The 21,609-nt window shown below is 43.5% G+C and overlaps 1 protein-coding gene across 3 annotated transcripts in view; it reads right to left on the bottom strand.

Moving 5' to 3' along the window:
• fig4a (FIG4 phosphoinositide 5-phosphatase a) overlaps nt 1-21,609 on the bottom strand; it is a 133,569-nt gene that overhangs the window by 101,466 nt on the left and 10,494 nt on the right. For all 3 annotated transcript variants that reach the window (XM_068027266.1, XM_068027260.1, XM_068027272.1), the window contains exons 3-5: nt 11,055-11,153; nt 8,238-8,361; nt 3,495-3,651 (exon numbers count right to left, since the gene is read on the bottom strand). In XM_068027266.1, coding sequence (XP_067883367.1) covers nt 3,495-3,651; nt 8,238-8,361; nt 11,055-11,153 — 380 coding nt within the window. The remainder of the gene's footprint in view (nt 1-3,494; nt 3,652-8,237; nt 8,362-11,054; nt 11,154-21,609) is intronic.

Genomic DNA, 21,609 nt, shown 5'->3' with positions numbered 1-21,609 from the left:
AGGACTGCCACATTTGTAATTCTGACCTGCCAGGATATATCCATAATGCGCCGCAGACAGCCAAGATGGAAAATATTGAGCTTCTTTTCCTGGTAGCTGTAAGTCGCCCATGTTTCACAGCCATACAGAAAGGTGCTTAGAACACAGGCCTTATAAACATGAGCTTGGTCCCAAGGGTCAGCTTGGTGTTATTTCACGCGTATTTCGCAAGTCGGCCAAAGATGGTAGCTGCTTTCCCTATGCGTGTCAAGCTCTGAATCAAGGGACAGATTGTCTGTCATCGTGGACCCAAGGTAGCAGAATGTGCTAATCACTTCCAGTGGTGTGTTTAGTGTAATCAGGGGCGGAGATGCTATAAAGAAAAGTAAGATGGAACATGAGAAAAAACTAGCACAGAATATAAAGACAGATAGCAAAAGTTTCTATAAATATATAAAACGAAAAAGAGTGGCTAAAGTAAACGTTGGTCCTTTAGAGGATGAGAAGGGGAATTTAGTTATGGGAGATGATGAAATGGCCGAGGCATTGAACAGATATTTTGTATCGGTCTTCACAGTGGAGGACATTAATAACATGCCAGTAATTGACAAAGAGACGACCATAGGTGAGGACCTGGAAACAATCATTATTACAGAAGAGGTAGTGTTGGGCAAGCTAATGGAGCTAAGGATTGATAAGTCTCCTGGCCCTGATGGAATGCATCCCAGGGTACTAAAAGAGATGGCGGGAGAAATAGCAGGTGCACTGATGGTAATTTTCCAAAATTCGCTGGACTCTGGGGTAGTCCCAGTTGATTGGAAAACAGCAGATGTGACGCCACTGTTTAAAAAGGGAGGTAGACAAAAGATGGGGAATTATAGACCGGTTAGCTTAACCTCTGTAGTGGGGAAGATGCTTGAGTCTATTATCAAGGAAGAAATAGCAGGGCATCTCGATAGAAATTGTCCCGTTGGGCAGACACAGCATGGGTTCATGAAGGGCAGGTCATGCTTGACAAATCTTTTGGAATTCTATGATAACATTATGAGCAAGGTGGACAATGGGGACCCAGTGGATGTGGTGTACCTAGATTTCCAAAAGGCCTTCGACAAGGTGCCGCACAAGAGGCTGCTGCATAAGATAAGGATGCATGGAGTCAGGGGTAAAGTATTAGCATGGATAGAGGATTAGTTGACTAACAGGAAGCAGAGAGTGGGGATAAATGAGTGCTATTCTGGTTGGCAATCAATCAGTCACTAGTGGTGTGCCTCAGGGATCGGTGTTGGGACCGCAATTATTTACAATTTATATAGATGATTTGGAGTTGGGGACCACGTGTAGGGTGTCAAAGTTTGCAGATGACACTAAGATGAGTGGCAGAGCAAAGTGTGCAGATGACTGTGAAACTTTGCAGAGGAACATAGATACATTGAGTGAGTGGGCAAAGGTCTGGCAGATGGAATACAATGTTAATAAATGTGAAGTCATTCATTTCGGTAGGAGTAACAGTAAAAAGGATTATTACTTGAATGGTAAAAAGTTGCAGCATGCTGCTATGCAGAGGGACCTAGGTGTCCTTGTGCATGAATCGCAGAAGGTTGGTCTGCAGGTACAGCAAGTAATTAGGAAGGCAAACGGAATTTTGTCCTTCATTGCTAAAGTTTAAAAGCAGAGAGGTTATGTTGCAGCTGTATAAAGGTACTGGTGAGGCCGCACCTGGAGTACTGTGTGCAGTTTTGGTCTCCTTTCTTGAGAAAGGATATACTGGCACTGGAGAGGGTGCAGAGGAGGTTCACTAGGTTGATTCCGGAGTTGAGGGGGTTGGCTTATGAGGAGAGACTGAGTAGATTGGGATTATATTCATTGGAGTTCAGAAGAATGAGGGGAGATCTTATAGAAACATATAAAATCATGAAGGGAATAGATAAGATACAAGTAGAGAGGATGTTTCCACTGGCAGGTGAAGCTAGGACAAGAGGGCATAGCTTCAAGATTAGAGGGAGCAGATTTAGGACTGAATTAAGAAGGAACTTCTTCACCCAGAGGGTTGTTCATCTATGGAATTCCTTGCCCAGTGAAGTAGTTGACGCTTCTTCAGCAAACATCTTTAAAGCTAAGGTAGATATCTTTTTGAACAATAAAGGAATTAAGGGATACGGTGAGAGCGCGGGTAAGTGGATCTGAGTCCACGAAAAGATCAGCCATGATCTTATTGAATGGCGGAGCAGGCTCGAGGGGCCGGACGGCCTACTCCTGCTCCTAGTTCTTATGATCTTATGAACACCTTGTCCCATGACCACTGTTTTCTTGATGCTTATAGTCAAGGAGAAAAAGGCACAGGCACGGGAGAGAGAGATAGTCCATGAGTCTTTGTAGTTACCTTGTGAGCTACGAGCGCAGCATTAGTGTAGTTGTCTGATCAGGATCTGATGTGTTTTTGTCTTTGATATCAACCTTGATAGATTGTAGAGCTTGCCGTCTGACCTCATCTGCAAGTAGACTCCTTCCATATCTGCAGGGAAGGTGGTGAAGGTCAGGAGCATGGAGAAGAAGATACCAAACAGAGCGGGGGCTAGGACACAATCCTGTTTCACTCCATTCTTCAATCCAAAATTGTTGGAATTGGAGCCATCAAACTGTACAGTGCAGTGCATGTCGTCATGGAAGGAGTGGATGAGACTGAGGAGCTTCGGTGGACAGCCAGTTTTTTCCAAAATCTTCTACAGCCCTGCTCTGCTAATGGTGTCGAATGCCTTAGTGAGATCTACAAAAAAGTAAGCTAAAGGGTATACTCTGTTCCCTACACTTTTCCTTACACCAGCTACAAGAGAAGACCATATCCACAGTAGATCTGCTGGCATGGAAACCACACTATCCTTCTGGGTACACTCGGTCTTTCGAAATTGAACTGGACCAGCCACATAAACGTTACGGCTACAAGAGCAGGTCTGAGTATAGGAATTCTGCAGCGAGACACTCACCTCCTGTCTCCCCAATGCCTGCCCACCATGTGATGGAATACTCCCAACTCGTCTGGATGGGTGAAGCTCCAACACCACTCAGGAAGCTTGACACCATCCAGGACAAAGCAGTCCACTTGACTGGCACCCCCTCCACCAGTGATAGTGGCAAGAATGTGTACCATATACAAGAATGCCACTGCAACAACTCACAATGGCTCCTTTGACAGAAACTTCCAAACTCGTGACCTCTTCCGCCTAAAAGGACAAGGGCAGCAGACACGTGGAAACAAGACTCCAAGCTACACACCATCCTGACTTGAAATATATTGCTGTTTCGGTACTGTCGCTGGATGAAAATCCTAGAACTCCCTCCCTAGCAGCACTGTGGGTGTACCTGCACCAGACAGACTGCAGCAGTTCAAAAAGGTAGTTTACCTTCTCAAGGGCAATTTGGGATGGGCAACAAATGCTGGCCTTGCCAGCAATGCCCATATCCCATGAAATGAATAAAAAAAGCTTATTCTTGTCCTAAATTGTTTGGTGCTCACTTACCTGGCTTCATCTGGATGGGTAATTCGAACTGAGTCATTTGGAATGTAGACCATGTTGATGTCTTCTATTTTATAAATTGAATGGCCACCAATATCTGCAACTTTTCTTCTTTTAGTTATCAATACAATGTAATATCCTTCCAAAAATCTGACAAATCCTGTGGGAAAAATATGAATTGATAGCCTTCAACAGAGCGAGCTGTGTATTACAACAGAAATCAAATCAAGTAAAGACACATTTTACTGCATCTTAGTCTAAATAAAAATTCTTGATGGCTCAGTGGATGAAAAACATGGCACTGGATGGAATTGGGCCATACAGAGGAGGAATATCACACATTCACTCTCTCATCTGTGCCAAGATACCGGATTTCAGCTTGGACATTGCTATACTTGAACAGATTAGTTCCATTAGTTCCCTGTAATCAGCAGTGAAGGCTGAAGGGTGCATACATGAAGAATGAAAAGAAAATTAATGGAAATGCACAGAATTCAAAGTAATCTTGTGACATATGTTAGAAATTGGTTGGGTGGTGGGAAATACAGTAAGGATAAGGAAACACAGGTGATAAGTAGAGTTCCCCATGGTTCGGCACTGGGTCTCAGTTTTGCACCACATATCAATGTCATGGATGAAGGAACAGAATGTTGTATACCAAGTTTGCAGATGATACTAAATGAAGAAGCACAGCAAGCTGTGCAGATGCAGGCAGGAAGTTACAAAGGGACATACAGATTAAATGATTGAACTCTATTTGCCATAGTTTTTCCCCAATGTGGTAAAGTGTTGGGCCAGCCATTGTGATCCAAGACAGATCAGAATATTCCCTTAATGGTGAGAAACTAGGAATTGTGGAGGAACAAAGAACTTTGGTGACCATAGGTTGAATTTTACCCTCGTCGGATGGGAGCTATCCACCGACAGCAAAGTCAGTGGCAAACCCGCCTCTGCCTGGCCTGGGGATCTGGATCGCATTTTACGGTCCCCAAATCTTTAATTGGTCTGAGGCGGAACTTCCACCTCATTGAGGCAGGTAGTCCCACCTAATGGAGTTGCCGGCCAGAGGGCCAGCAGCTCTCTGTCCCAGGAGAGCCACTGGGAGTGGTGGCCACTGCTGGGATTGCAACCCAGCTGAAGATGGAAGATGTTGGGGAGCCCTGGAGAACAGATAGGTTTTTGGGCTTCACTGGAGGCAATCAGTTGGGCCCCGGTGATACAAGGGTGGTTTGGGGTGGGGGGGGGGGGGGTGGACAGGGGGGCATCTTGGGCGTTGGGGTGGTTGGGGCATCGGGGCAGCCCTCCATTGGGCACAGGGTGCCTGATCAGGCACCATCTTCTGGTGCACCATCTTCAGTTTCATGCACAACATGTCAAGAATGATGGGCCTTGGAGTGGGACTTGAGTGGAGCAGCACAGACTCACCAGAATTATACTAGGGCTTAAAGGGTTAAATTATGAAGACAGATTGCACAAACTTGGCTTGTCTTTCCTTATGTTTAGAAGGTTGAGGACTGATCTATTAAGTGTTTAAAATGACAAAATGATTAGGTTGGGTAGATAGAGATACCATGTCCGCTGGTGGGGAAATCCAGAATAATTGGCGACAATTTTAATGTTAAGTTTTTTTTATTTGTTCATGGGATGTGGGCATCGCTTGCTAGGCCAGCATTTAGTGCCCATCCCTAATTGCCCTTGAGATGGTGGTGATGGTGAGCTGCCTTCTTGAACCGCTGCAGTCCTTGGTGTGTAGGTACAGCAACGGTGCTGTGAGGAAGGGAGTTCCAGGATTTTGACCCAGCAAATGTGAAGGAACAGCGATATAGTTCCAAGTCAGGATGGTATGTGGATTGGAGGGGAACTTGCAGGTGGTGGTGTTCCCATGCATCTGTTGCCATGTCCTTCTAGGTGGTAGAGGTCGGGAATTTGGTAGGTGCTGTCGAAGAAGCCTTGGTGAGTTGCTACAGTGCATCTTTTAGATGGTACACACTGCTGCCACTGTGCGTCAGTGGTAAAGGGAGCGAATCTTGAGGTGGTGAATGGGGTGCCAATCAAGCAGACTGCTTTGTCCAGGATGGTGTCGAGCTTCTTGAGTGTTGTTGGAGCTGCACCCATCCAGGCAAGTGGAGAGTATTCCATCACACTCCTGACTTGTGCCTTGCAAGGCTTTGGGGAGACAGGAATAAAAACAAGAGATGCTGGAACCACTCAGCAGGTCTAGCAGCATCTGTGAAAAGAGAAGCAGAGTTAACTCTGCTTCTCTTTTCACAGATGCTGCCAGACCTGCTGAGTGGTTCCAGCATCTCTTGTTTTTATTTCAGATTTCCAGCATCCGCAGTATTTTGCTTTTATTTGGGGAGACAGGACCTGAGTTACTCGCTGCAGAATTCCTAGCCTCTGACCTGCTCTTGTAGCCATAGTATTTATGTGGCTGGTCCAGTTCAGTTTCTGGTCAATGGTAACCGCCGGGGACGTTGATGTTGGTGGAATTCAGCAATGGTAATGTCATTGAACATCAAGGGGAGATGGTTAAATTCTCTTTTGTTTGAGATGGTCATTGACTGGCATGAATGTTACTTGCCACTTAGCAGCCCAAGCCTGAATGTTGTCCCGATCTTGTTGCATCTGGACATGAACTGCTTCAGTATCTGAGGAGTCATGAATGGTGCTGAACATAGTGCAATCATCAGCGAACATCCCCACTTCTGACCTCACGGTGCAGAGGTGGTCATTGATGAAGCAGTTAAAGATGATTGGGCCTGGGACACTACCCTGAGGAATTCCTGCTGTGATGTTTTGGGACTGAAATGATTGCCCTCCAAGAACCACAACTTCCTAGGAGCATCTTTCCTTTGTGAAACCAGGAAGCACATTTATATACAAAGTAGTGAAAATCTGGAACTCTTCCCCCACTGTCCCCACCTCAAAAGACTGTGGATACTGGGTCAATTGAAATTTTCAAGACAGGGATTTTTGTTAGGTAGGGTCATAAAGAGTTATGGATCAAAGCTGCTTAAATGGATCAACTATGATCGGATTGAATGCGAGGGGGTATATTCATAAGGGGCTGGATGGTTTAGTCCTGTTTCTATGTGATCTCATGGTTGTTAACTGCAATCCAGGAGCTTTGTAAATAGACATCAGGTAAGGGGGAAAAAAACGCAGTACACCTATGGTGCCTGCCCTGGTTAATTGGCCTCATGAAGAATTGCCACTTCAGTGAGGTACCAAGGTCAGCTTACACCTTACTGCCTTCAGGAGAGGGAGAAGAAAACTAGCATGATGAGTCTAATACCTAGATACAATAACACAGACTATGCTTACAGTGCAAAATCAAGCCCTAGCATGTTTTCTAAATGGTCAGTTATACTGCCAATTATAAAATCCTGGTATACTACACTTCCTGTCAAATTAGTATCCAAGATGGCTTGGCCATGTGAGCCGCATGGAAGATGGCAGGATCCCCAAAGACACATTGTACAGCGAGCTCGCCACTGGTATCAGACCCACCGGCCGTCCATGTCTCCGTTATAAAGACGTCTGCAAACGCGACATGAAATCGTGTGACATTGATCACAAGTCGTGGGAGTCAGTTGCCAGCATTCGCCAGAGCTGGCGGGCAGCCATAAAGACAGGGCTAAATTGTGGCGAGTCGAAGAGACTTAGTAGTTGGCAGGAAAAAAGACAGAGGCGCAAGGGGAGAGCCTACTGTGCAACAGCCCCAACAAACAAATTTCTCTGCAGCACCTGTGGAAGAGCCTGTCACTCCAGAATTGGCCTTTATAGCCACTCCAGGCGCTGCTTCACAAACCACTGACCACCTCCAGGCGCGTATCCATTGTCTCTCGAGATAAGGAGGCCCAAAAGAAAGAAAGTATCCAAGTACAGTAGTATTTATTTGACACTGGGGAGGCTCCTTTAAGCTGAGAGTTGGAGTTCAGATCGCTACACTGCTGTATTCTGGAAGATACAATCTGCTATCTCGTTGGCCTCTATTTAGCTGATAGGGCAGGTGTTTTGAGGAATTCCATCTCTCAAACCTCAGGTTTCTCAGAACAGGCTCCGATTTAAAAAAGCAATTGTTAGGAGACAATTCAAGGTCATAACAAAAAAGGAACTGTGTAGACATGTTGAATCATTTTCTTGTGAATTTTATTTTTTTCCCTTCTGCTTCTTGCCACTTGAATGACCATTTTTGTTTGGTAGGCTCTGAACTTCATAATTTGTGTTTGACAATTGCTCCCCTGTATATCCCAAAATCATTAATTTGCTGCTGTTTTATGGCTATGAAATCTGTGGCAATCAGGTTCCAATGTCACAGTTTGCATATCAAGTGTGATATCTGAGGTCACAGATACAGATGTTAATTGTGTTTAATCATATGCAGGTAGAGGTGTTAATTAGGGTCTTACTTGAGTATATGTAAGGAGACACTTACTGAAACCAGGTGAAGGTTTGAGTGAGCAGCTACATGTTTGTAATCTTGCATTTATTTTACAAAGTGAGTAAAGATTGGCTCCAGCATAATCCTTCAACAAGTTTTCTGGAGTATAACAGGAGATTGGTAAACTAAAAAAAAACTCTCATAAAACTTTACATAGCAATGCATATAGGGTCAAGCATTAGTCAGCAGCACTAGGTCCACTGGCAACAGTTGTTGTTGTAGTAACATAATCTCATGACAAACAGGATTAAAAACTTCTTCAAGCAAGGTCACAGCAGAAGAGGCTTTTTGCAAATTCTTACCAACAATGCCATAAGAGGATACAGCTCGTGAAAGCCCAGATAATCCCTTCTGGCCCATCTTAGTTCGATTGCCCATATCAAGACGATTCAAAAGTTCCTGAACTTCTTGTTGATTGTATACATGCTAAAACAAAATAAAATAAGTATGTTAGAATCATCAGGACAGAAATTCAAAATCATGTGCCCATTTCCCGGGTACAAATTGGGATCAACAATGACAAATTTAGCAGTGAGAAGGCCCGCACTCGATTTATGCATGCACCCGAGCCGCTGCTAAATTTATCAGGGCCCTTTTTTTGTGGCCCAAGTGGCTACCAGAATGAGCACAGGCACTACTGCAATACCCAAATGAGGGTCATGCACCATTTCATGACTCATCCTCAACCACCCACAGCAAAGTGGTGACAAGTTTGCTCTGCTTACCATTTCCTAGTCTACAAGCAGCCCAATGAGGGGCCCTCAAAGACATTGCTGAAAGCAGCCACTCACAGAAAAAATGTATTTTTCCCCATATTTACCTTGATTTGCAGCCAGAAGGAGCACGAATGCCCCTTCTGGCTCCATGGAATTGCTTCAGGCAGCCATTAATCCATGTTTGACCCACTCCCCACCCCCGCAATATTTTCCTTCCTCACCTCAGGATTTGCCTAAGGACTGCTGCAGGCAGGAGACTCAAATTCCTTCTGGCCACATGGACAATCTACCTCTGGAGGTGTGACCAATCCAGCAGCTTGCTCCAATTATGGCAATGAGGGCCGAGGACCAATTTAAGATTATCCTTTGGCCTTCCAATTTGGACATGTGCCAGAAACAGGCAGTTCATTATGTCAGCAGCACCACATAGACGACAGTGAAGACGGCTCACCACCACCTTCGCGAGGGCAATGAGAGATGGACAACAAATGCTGGCCTTACCAGCAATGCTCACATCCCATCAATGGATTTAAAAAAACATGAAAATCGACTGCATCAAATTTAGCTCCCATAGATTTTGGCACAGAATGAAGCTATTAAGCTTACTACTCCTGAATCAGCTTTCAAGGTCTAATTCCTTTAAAAAAATTCCTTTTTGAAATTTTGTTGCTCAATATCATTCGTCATCTTTGGTATACTGAAGATTTTGGGGTTTAATCAAATTATACTCGATAACTGCTACTTTAAAGATAATTCCAAAATTATGATTAAAATGGGTGGTTGATGTTCGGCACAGACTCGGTGGGCCGAAGGGCCTGTTTCAGTGCTGTATCTCTAATCTAATTATGAAAAACAAAGCAGACTGAAGCAAGTAATGTTAGGGCTAAGGGTGAGTCCAGTGGTCACAAGTTCTGAATTTTAACTATATCATTTGAGAAATGCCAAGTGCAATAAGGCAGTTTATTATAGGGATAATAAAGAAATAAAATAAATGAAAGGAGGGTCGTGCTCAGGACTTAATGTACCTCAGCAGCTATGCCACAGCAACACTTTCATAGCTCTCAAAATAGGTTGCTGGCCTGCTGTCTTTGCTGCAAAGTCAAAGAGCGAAGCAAAAATGTCAATGTATGTACATCCTCAAAATTCATGACATGCTTGTAAAATCCTTGGGAGGAAAGAACTTACAGCACTTTAAGACCTGAGGCTGTGGAAGGCTAATATAAATGCAAATTTCTTTATTTTAAATAAGTGTGCATGAGAGACTAGAAAGCTGTGGGGGCAGGGTGCTATAAAGCTATTGAAGGATTTGAAGAAAAGGATTTTAAATTCAATGTGTTAGAGGACAGAAGCCAAATGCAAGTGAGCAGAGTGATAGGTCTGCAGGATTTCAGTGCAAGATAGAATATGAGCAAGTTGGTGTTTATGGAAGGCAGAGGTGGGAGGTTGGCAGTAAGAGCATGGGAGAAAATATAGGACAATGCAGATATGAACATCCGAATTGGGAGCAGGAGCAGGCCACTCGGCCCCTTGAGCCTGCTCCGCCATTCAATAAGATTATGGCTGATCTGAATGTAACCTCAACTCCACATTCCTGTCTACCCCCAATAATCTTTTACCCCCTTGCTTATCAAGAATCTATCTATCTCTGCCTTAAAAATATTCAAAGACTCTGCTTCCACTGCCTTTTGAGGAAGAGAGTTCCAAAGGCTCACGACCCTCTAACAAAAAAAATTCTCCTCATTTCTGTCTTAAATGGGTGATTCCTTATTTTTAAACAGTTCTAGATTATCCCACAAAAGGAAACATTCTTTCCACACCCACCCTGTCAAGACCCCTCAGAATCTTATATGTTTCAATCAAGTCACCCCTTACTCTTCTAAACTCCAGTGGATACAAGCCGAGCCTGTCCAACCTTTCCTCATATGACAACCCGCCCATTCCAGCTATTAGTCAAGTAAACCTTCTCTGAACTGCTTCCAATGCATTTACATCCTTCCTTAAATAAGGAGACCAATACTGTACACAGTACTCCAGATGTGGTCTCACCACTGCCCTGAAAAGCTGAAGCATAACTTCAGAGCTCTGAAATCTCTCACCATTTAGATAAGAAGTTTTTTTATTCTTTCTGCCAAAATGGACAATTTCACATTTTTCCACATTATACTCCATTTGTCAAATCTTTGCCCACTCATTTAAGCTATCTATATCCCTTTGCAGCCTACTTATGTGGGCTATGGTGGAGCGAAATTGGAACAATTTTGCTGATATGGGCAACATTGAGAAGATGAAATTATTTTTGCTTTTCACTCTGCAAGTCTGAGCAAGTACCTGTAATTGTACTAGAGAACAACAGTGCATAACAAAACAAAATCAACCATTCACATTCCGTCTGATGGTACTTACATGGTCATCAACAACCACCAAGTCCTTTGGTTCTGTACGGTCTATTTTCAGAACACGGAATTTGGTTTCTGCATGATTGCTCCCAACGAGAAAGTATCTCTACGGGGAAAAATAAAAATTAAAACAAAATATTTTCAATTCACAAAGTAGTAGCTTTGTTGTTCTTCAAATTCCTCTTAACATTGTAAGACTAAAAGACTTGTATCAAAGACCACATATGAGTGGACTGACTGTTCCCTGCTTGTAAAAGTCAGCCTGCTCAAGTTATTTCTCTACAAATTCATAAGAGTCACTGGCAGGTCGGCAATATGCTCTCAGGATTCTGCTAACAAAGCTCTGTAGCCAAACTGTACTCCTAATTTGCCGAACAAGAGATTTTTCAAATTTAGACTTGAAAAAATATTCATAGGTAATTCCAAAGCTACCTTGCCACATAAAATGTTCACCATTAAATTATTAAAAGATTACATCAAAGACTTAAAGCAAACAATACTCAGTTGGAGACACATGAAAACATGATAATAAAACGAGATGGGTTGGCTTTTCTCATTCCATTATAGACAATTAGAAAATTAGATTTGGCAACTTCCAAAAAATAAGACAGCCATGGAGAAAGAATATTAAAAGTATTACAAAAGATTAAACAGATTAAAGAGTTTAAGAGAATAAAATATTAGAGATGAAAGTAGTTGAATTTCAATCTACAGCAAGTTTGTATCAAAAGTTTAATTTAGCACCATGAAAATAATTATTCCTGTGAACAAGAAATACATGTTGTGCTTTTTTATTTTTAAATTCTTTCACGGGATGTGGGCGTTGTTGGCAAAGCCAGCATTTGTTGCCCATCCCTAATTGCCTTTGAGAAGGTGGTGAGTATACTCATATTAAGCACAAGTTCATCATTGGTGCCTTACTGTTGATTTAGACAGAACAATGTTTCCAAAATAGGTTTTTCAATTTTCATAATTGTTGATTTGTCAAGTCACTTAAGAAGCGTTAAGAATACAATTCACCTCTTAAGAAGGGAGATGGGAACAGGGATGGTTGAGAAGAGGGCAAACCAATCTCGCAGAATGCCAATGCTGTGCCTCTGTCAATAAGATTAAGTCACTTTCTCTAGTTAAACATGGAATATTTTGAGGGAGCTGGCAGAAGAGCAAACAAAAGACACCACTTCACAAAACCTAGATCTAACCACAACTGTCCTGATCTGCTTTGGTGTCATTGATAATGCCCTCGTGTTACTTATAAAATTGCCCTCGGAGGTGTGCTCGACAGCGATTAAGATATAAATTCCTTGTTTATCTTAAAATGCATTGGATAATAAAGATCAGTAGGTCTAAGGTTTGATTTCTAGCCTGGCTGACTTAAATTGGCTTTGACACTCCCATAGAGAAGTACATGCCACCTGATCACTCCTCCCCAATTTCAGATATTCATTAGAAATTCATCTTGTAGAACCCTGGGCAGACAACCAACCAGAATATCTGTATATTGTGTTACGACCAGGTGGGGAAGAGGTCCAGGGTTCCCTTTCAGCCTTCACCTGGTCTTACAGGGTTTTATTTTTAAACACACTGTGTTTTTAAGCTCACCCTTGTTCACCACTTTCCAATTATAAGGCAAAGAAACCAGCACAAACAGGCTTTCTTAGGTTTAAAGAAGAGAAGTTGAAATTTATTAAACTTGAACTTCAACTCTAATTCAGTTAATGCCTACGGATACATGACATGCCCACGCTAGCATACATACGCGATACACACATGCAAGTAGAGACAGAAAAGAGAAGAAAAATAAAGTGGAAAAGTTTGAGGCAATATCTGAAGTTTTTGTTACTGTTCTTCAAGATCACTGTAGAGTCCTTGATTGTAGATAGACCTTGCTTTTCGTTGGGGCCCAGTATTCTTTGATATCCAGATCCTCCATCTAAAGCTGAATCATGTAAAGGCCTTTGACTTCAGGGGATGGTGGTTCACTTTTTTTCCTTGACTGTGGGGAAGGATTCTTTGCTAATCTCCCCTTTGTCCTCTGGGACACTCCTGCCTGCAGGTATTTGTGCAGACTCTACTGCACTCCCCTGTGGCACCTCAACTAGGTGAGGCATTACCCTCACGGATTCTCTGCCCCCGAGTGGTCTTTCTTTGTCTCTGCAGGTTCCTGCAGTTAGCAACTCTGGTGGAGCGCTTCTAGAGTCTGCATTTATGTAGGAGGACGTGAGGTCTAACTTTTCACATTTTTCGGGTTGGTTGACCGGACAGTAGGGGTTTTCATCTGGGATTCCTCCCGGACCTCCTTTAACCTGCCCTCTTGGTCACTTTTTCCCCTTCTCTGTCTAACCTTTTGCTAGCCTTGTGCCTGATTGTCCCTTTTTGTTCTCGGCGGGGACTGACCTTACAGTTTAACAGCCCTCTGCTGGAGGGTCTTCTGGTACAGGACCTAGGGGTGCAGGTTTCACTGTAGGTTGGGGTTTCCCCTCAACCTGGCACATGTGGCAACTCCTGCAGTACTCCAGCACATCTTGTTGGAGTTTTGGCCAGTCAAACTGCTATCTTATGTGGACTTTGGTCTTTTGTATACCGGCACATACAGCCACTGTAGTCTTGTGGGCCCATAATATTTCTCTCTGGTACCTCTGCAACATCACCAACTGGTGAACTACTGCCCACTCATTGCTCTCAGGTCTGTGAGGAGAACTCCATTTCCTCATCAGTACCTCATTCTTTAAATAGTAGTAATCAGGGACTCCCTCTGCTTCACTTTCAGACTGGGCAGCCTGTGCTAACTCTCAATACTGGGTCGGCTCACTGAGCCTGAGAGGGGGAAAATCCACTTAATTAATTCCCAGGATCTCCTAACTTTCCAAAGAAAGTCGGACAGGCAGACCTCATGGTCTTCTGCCTGCAGTGCCAATGCAGTCTCCTCTGGGGGAGCTGATTTGATCATAGCCTGATCCACTACACATTCCAGGAAACTGCAGGGGTCTGTCTCCTGATCTCCTGTGGTATTTCTTTCACTACTGGGGGGGTCTACTACCATTACCAAGGAACAGGTCACCCCGTCCACCGGCAAACTAGGGACAATCCCCATGGTCACCGGTCCCGAAACTAGGTCGCACTCCAGGTGCATCCGGTGTACAGGTACAGGCCCTCCAATACCATTCACCACCATTTTGGTGTTCACTGCACTCTGAGGGAAAGGTCAGGCCTTTTCCCAGTAAAGGGATCTGGTGGCCCCTGTGTCCCGGAGAATCACTATGGGCTTGCTTGCCCCACTCGAGCGGGTATGGGGTTACTCTCCCTTCAGACAAAACCCTGATAACCCTAAGGAACCCTCTTAAATTTTCCTGCACTTGCAGCGGTAGACTTCCTGGGTCTCACTCCGCAGTTAAAGCCACAGCTTGTTCTGCTGTGCTTTCCATCAGGTTCGCTTTTTCACTGAGCGAGTGTGCCCTGATTAACCTTGCAGGTTTTCCCTTTAGTTTCCAACAGTCAGCTCTTAAATGCCCTGCTTTATTACAATGGAAGCACACAGGTCTCCGGGTCTCTTTCTTGCTCACCGCACCTTCCTTTTTGGCTAGAGGAGGGCCCCCCTCCGTGTCTCCTGCTTTCCTTTCTTTCCCAGGACTGCTTGGGCAACTATCACCTTCCCACCCTTTGTCCCTTTCGGATTTGTGGGGGTGACTAGAAAAGGTTCTACCCTGGGAAATCGACTTATAAATTAAAGCAAACTCATTGGCCAGGACAGCCATTTTCCAGGCTCTCTGGACCTGCTGCTCCTCTACATGGGTCTTTATGGAGAGTGGGAGAGTGTTTAAATTCCTCTAACAGAATTACTTCTGAGATTCTCACAGCTGAGCTGTACTTTAAGAGCCGTCAGCCACTGGTCAAAAGCCAGCTGCTTACTTCTTTCAAACTCCAGATAAGTTTGATTAGCTTGCTTCTTGAGGGTTCTAAACTTTTGGTGATAGGCTTCGGGTACTAATTCACATGACCCGAGGATAGCATTTTTGGTCACTTCATAATTTGATGAACTCTCACCTGGCAACAGGGAATAAACCTCATGGGCTTTTCCAGTTAGCTTGCTTTGTAGTAAAAGAGGCCAGGTCTCAGCTGGCCATTTTAGCTGCCTTGCTAGTTTCTCAAAGGACACAAATTCTTCTACGTCCTCCTCATAGAATTTTGGAATTAGTTCAGCTAGTTTTAACCATTTTGTACCCAGCCCTGAATTACACTCCTCTTTACTGGCCATGCTTTCACTGGGGTTACTCTGGCACCCCCTAGTTAACCCAAGCCGCTTCAACACTCTTCACATTCCTTCCAGAATATTTTTTCTCTCTCCCTCTCCTCAAATTCAAGTTTCCTCTGTTCCAATTGTAACTTTGCTAACACCACTCTGTCGGACTCTGCTTCTAACCCTGTTTCTGCTTCTTCAGATTCAAAGGAAAAATGGTTGGCCACTCGTCTGTGGAGTTCAGACTTCCTCGCCTTGCCATGTACAGTGATCCCACACTGCTCAGCCATTTTCCTCAACTCCTCCATAGACAGTGCTTTTAACTTATCCCAAGTTACTTCACCTTGGTTTGGAAAGCTACTAGCTTCAGTTACAGACATGATAGTAGTCAAGCACGCACAACCACAAGAAAACATGTATTGAAATTGTGCTTTTTTTTTTTTAAAACTGGGAACAATTTGGCTTCCCACTTCCAATTTCGCTCATTTGTCTGTGCGTCAATCCTGGACGAGCCCCCAAATTTCTGTTACAACCAGGTGAGAAAGGGTTCCCTTTCAGCCTTCACCTGGTCTTACTGTAACAGGGTTTTATTTTTAAACACACCATGTTTTTAGCTCCTGCTGGTGAATCCTTGTTCACCACTTTCCAATTATAAGGCAAAGAAACCAGCACAAACAGGCTTTCTTAGGTTTAAAGAAGAGAAGTTGAAATTTATTAAACTTGAACTTCAACTCTAATTCAGTTAACGCCTACGGATCCACGACGTGCCCACGCTAGCATACATACGCGATACACACATGCAGGTAGAGACAGAAAAGAGAAGAAAAATAAAGTGGGAAAGTTTGAGGCAATATCTGAAGAGCTTTTGTTACGGTTCTTCGAGCTCATTGTGGAGTCTTTGATTGTAGGTAGATCTTGCTTCTCGTTGGGGCCCAGTATTCTTCTTAAACTTTGTTCACTGCAGGAGACTTTTCTCTCTTGAGGTTCATGTGTCTTCAGAGGCTTGTGAGAAAAAGAGATGGGAGCAGGCAGACAGGAGAGGCTGTGGCGAGCCAGCCAGAAGAGATCTTCTCAGTCCAGGAGCATTCTGTTTTTTTCCAAACTGTACAAATTCAAAAAACTCAAATTGTCCAGCAGGTTAGTCATGTGATGAGCTGGTATGACCATGTCCGTCTGTGTATTCGGCCATTTTAGCAGTCAACCTGGAATGCGAGCTCTCCCACCTTCAACGTCTGGTGATCAAAAGTCCATTGTGGGTTGAATGTCAGGGAATGGCTGCTTTGTCCTTTCAAACACTGTCTGTTAATATGCAAATGTTTTTTCCAGCCATGGCTGATCTTTTTAACAAGTCCTTTCTTTACTCCAGTAACAGTTTAAAATCAATGTTCATGACAAAATTACTGTGTCTCATTCTTGGCAGGTGGGAGCCGAGCATGACAATTGTTACTCAGAACTAAAGATTTTTTTTGTTGTTATTCTCTTTCTTCCTCTGTATTGGCTCCTTTTAAGTACTTCCAGCAGCAAGAATTATCCCTCTAGAATGTTATTTCTAGAATAAGTAGTGACAAAGGTACTAACATAATATTACTGAAAGTCCTGTAACAGACTAGGGTGGCATCAGTCTCTGTATCATCCCTGCTCTCATTTATTACCTGGTGAACCTAAAATATAAGCAACTAGGAGGAGACGGGCACATTTAGCTAAGACAAGCAAGCTACAATAACTCGGTCATTTACGGCACAGAAGGCAGCCATTCAGCCCATCGAGTCCATGCCAGCACTCAATGAGCTATCCCATCAGTCCCACTCACCCACTCGATCCCTGTAGCCCTGCAAGTCTATTTCCCTCAAGTGGCCATCCAACTTCCTCTTGAAGTCATTGATTGTCTCTGCTTCCACCACCCTTGTGGGCAGTGAGTTCCAGGCCATTACCATCTGCTGCACTAAAAAAAGTTTTTCCTCATATTCCCTTGCATCTTTTTCCCAAAACTGTCAAACTGTGTCCCTTAGACCTTGTATCATTAGTTAATGGGAACAGTTTTTCCTCATCTAATGTATCTCAGCCTGCCATAATCTTCATACACTTCCATTAAATCGCCCCTCAAATCTTCTTTGTTCTAAGGAGAACCAACCCAGCTTTTCCAACCCAACACTGTAACTAAAATCCTCCATCCTGGAACCATTCTGGTAAATCTCCACTGCACCCTCTTAAGGACCCTCACATCCTTCATAAAGTGTGGTGACCAGAACTGGACGCAATATTCGAATTGGGACCTAACCAGAGCTTTATAAAGGTTCAGTATAACTTCCCTGCTTTTGTACTCTATGCCTCTACTTATGAAGCCCAAGATCCCATATGATTTACTAACCACTCTCTCAATATGTCCTGCCACCTTCAAAGATTGATGCACATGCAACCCAGGTCCCTCTGTTCCTGCACTCTTTAGAACTGTGTCATTAAGTGTATATTGCCTATCTCCATCTTCTGCCAAAATGCATCACCTCATACTTCTCTGTATTAAATTGCATCTTCTGCTAGTCTATCTCTGTCCTGTTGCAGGCAACTCATATCATCCTCACTGTTTGCCACACCTCCAAGTTTGGTGTCATCGGCAAATTTTGAGATTTTACTCTGTACTCCAAGATCTGACTGTATTGTACTGACCCTTGGGAACACCACTGTCTACCATCCTCCAGTCTGAAAAGTTTTACTATGACCATATCACCAATCTTCATTTGTGTCTCACACTCAGGAAGAATGTGGTACAAGACGAGCTAAGCAACACAACATTTCAAACAAGTGCTTTAAATATTAACTAAAATTTGGAATAGAGGAAACTTAAATGCCAAGGGTATATGAAAAAAAATCAAAACACTGCATGGCGATAAACAAGATAACTCACTTTGCCAAAGTTACCTCGTGTGATCTGTACTGCAAATATGGAATGATGATAACGCAGTGGTAATGTCATTGAAACAGAGAAACATAGAAAAGAGGAGGAGTAGGCCATTCGGCCCTGCTCAGCTATTCAAAAAAGATCGTGGATGATCGTCCAATTCAGTACCCTGTTCCCGTTTTCTCCGCATATCCCTTGATCCCTTTGGGATTAATAGATCTACTTCTTGAATATATTTAATGACTTGGCCTCCACTGCCTTCTGCGGTAAAGAATTACACAGATTCGCCACCCTCTGAGTGAAGAAATTTCTCCTCACCTCGGTTCTAAATGGCATACCCCATATCCTGAGACTGTGACCCCTGGTTCTGGACTTCCCAGCCATCGGGAACATACTCCCTGCATCTAGCCTGTCTAGGCCTGTTAGAATTTCATAGGTTTCTATGAGATCCCCTCTCATTCTTCTAAACTCTAGCGAATATAGGCCTAGTCGACCCAATCTCTCCTCCTACGTCAATCCTGCCATCCCAGGAATCAGCCTAGTAAATCTTCTTTGCATTCCCTGCATGGCAAGAACATCCTTCCTCAGATAAGACCAAAACTGCACACAATACTCCAGATGTGGTCTCACCAAGGCCCTGTATAACTGCAGTAAGACATAGATTCATACAGCATAGAAACAGACCCTTCGGCCCATTGTGTCCATGCTGGCCATCAAGCACCTATCGATTCTAATCCCATTTTCCAGTACTCGGCCCGTAGCCCACACCTATCTTGACCCCTCCACTGTCTCTAAATCGTCAGACTGCTTACCTGACATCCAGTACTGGATGAGCAGAAATTTCCTTCAATTAAATATTGGGAATACCAAAGCCATTGCCTTTGGTCCCTGCTGAAATCTCAATTTTCTAGCCACCGACTCCATCCCTCTCCCTGGGAACTCTCAGACTGAACCAATCTTGGTGTCTTGTTTGACCCCGAGATGAGCTTCCGACCACATATCCGTGCCATCACTAAGACCGCCTATTTCCATCTTTGTAACATCATCTGACTCCGCCCTTTCCTCAGCTCATCTGCTTTGGAAATCCTCATTCATGTCTTTGTTAGCTCCAGACTTTATTATTCCAATGCATTCCTAGCTGGTCTCCCACATTCTATTCTTCGGAAACTTGAGGTCATCCAAATCTCTGCTGTCCGTGTCCTTACTTGCATGAAGTCCCCTGTGTCCATCAGCCTTGTGCTCGCTGATTTACACTGGCTTCTGGTGAAGAAATGCTGGTATTTTAAAATTCTCATCCTAGTTTTCAAATCCTTCCAGGGCCTCATCCCTCACTATCTCTGTAATCTCTTCCAGCCCCACAACCTCTAACCCAACTACACTTTTCTAATTCTGGCCTCTTACATATCCCCAATTTTAATTGCTCTACCATTGGCGCTGTGCCTTCAGTTGCCATGGCCCTAAGCTCTGAAATTCCCTCCTTAACCCTCTCTGCCTCTCTACCTCTTTTTCCTATTTTAGACACTCCTTAAAACCTACCTCTTTGACCAAGCTTGTGGCTAAATGCCCTAATATCACCTTATGTCAAATTTTAATTTACAATGCTCCTGTGAAGTGCCTTGGGACACCTTATTAGGTTAAAGGTGCGACAAGTTGTTGTGGTAGCAAGAGGAGTTGAGATAAAAATTAAAATGCAAACAAACCATTTCTAGAGGAAGAGCAATCAATAGTAGAGAAGCTATATTAAACTTGTATCGAACCTTGTTTAGACTTGGAGCACTATGCACAATTCTGGTCTCCATATTACAGAAAGGAATAGAAGCACCGGAGAAGTTGCAAAAAAAGATTTACAAGGATGATAACAAAACCAAGAGCTTATAACTATCATGAAACATGGAGTCCTTGCAACTGTACTCAAATCCTCTTGCAATGAAGGCCAACATACCATTTGCCTTCCTAATTGCTGGTCACATCTGAATACTTGCTTTCAGCAACTGGTGTACAAGGATACCCAGGTCTCGATGCACATCCCCCTTTCCCAATCTAACCATTCAGATAATAATCTGCCTTTCTGTTCTTACAACCAAAGTGGATAACCTCACATTCATCCACATTATACTGCCATGCATTTGCCCTCTCACCCAACTTGTCCAAATCACACTGGAGCCTCTTTGTATCCTCCTCACAGCTCACATTTCCCCCCCAGCTTTGTGTCGTCTGCAAACTTGGAAATGTTACACTTAGTTCCCTCACCCAAGTCATTAATATATATTGTGAATAGCTGGGGCCCAAGCAATGATCCCTGCGGTACCCCACGAGTCACTGCCTGCCACGCGGAAAAAGACCCTTTTATTCCTACTCTCTGTTTCCTGTCTGTCAACCAATTCTCAATCCATGCCAGTATATTACCCCCAATCCCATATGCTTTAATTTTGCACACTAATCTCTTATGTGGGACCTTATCAAAAGCCCTCTGAAAATCCAAATACTCCACATCCACTGCTTCTCCCTTATCTATTCTACTAGTTACATCCTCAAAAAACTCCAGTAGATTTGTTAAACATGATTTCCTTTTCGTAAACCCATGCTGACTTTGCCCAATCCCATTTATGCTCTCCAGGTGTTCTATCACATCCTTTATAATAGACTCTCGCATTTTCCCCACTACTGACGTAAGGCTAACTGGTCTGTAGTTCCCTGTTTTTCTCTCTCCCTCCTTTTTTAAATAATGGGATGACATTTACCACCCTCCAATCTGTTGGAACTGCTCCAGAGTCTATAAAATTTTGGAAGATGACCACCAACGCATCCACTATTCTCAGGGCCACTTCCTTTAGTACTCTGGGATGTAGATTATCAGGCCCTGGGGATTTGTCAGCCTTTAACCCCATTAATTTCCCTTGCACTTTTTTTTTTTTACTAATACTGTCTTCCTTCAGTTCCTCCCTCTCATTAGACCCTTGGTTCAGTAACATTTCTGGGAGGTTATTTGTATCCTCCTTTGTGAAGACAGAACCAAAGTATGTGTTTAATTATTTATTTTATTTATTTAGAGATACAGCACTGAAACAGGCCCTTCGGCCCACCGAGTCTGTGCCGACCAACAACCACCCATTTATACTAACCCTACAGTAATCCCATATTCCCTACCACCTACCTACACTAGGGGCAATTTACAATGGCCAATTTACCTATCACCTGCAAGTCTTTGTTCTGCCATTTCTTTGTTCCCCATTATAATTTCCCCCGTTCCTGACTGTAGACATCTGAAGACATTTGTCTTCACTAATCTTTTTCTCTTCACATAATTACAGAAGCTTTGTCAGTTTTTATGTTCCCCGCAAGTTAACTCTCATACTCTATTTTCCCCCCACTTAATCAACCTGTTTGTCCTCCATTGCTGAATTCTAAACTGCTCCCAATCTTCAGACT

Source organism: Heterodontus francisci, chromosome 3 (genome assembly GCF_036365525.1).
Source record: "Heterodontus francisci isolate sHetFra1 chromosome 3, sHetFra1.hap1, whole genome shotgun sequence".
Taxonomy (NCBI): domain Eukaryota; kingdom Metazoa; phylum Chordata; class Chondrichthyes; order Heterodontiformes; family Heterodontidae; genus Heterodontus; species Heterodontus francisci.
The sequence above is the reverse complement of the archived record's forward strand: the minus strand, read 5'-3'. Positions and strand labels throughout refer to the sequence as shown.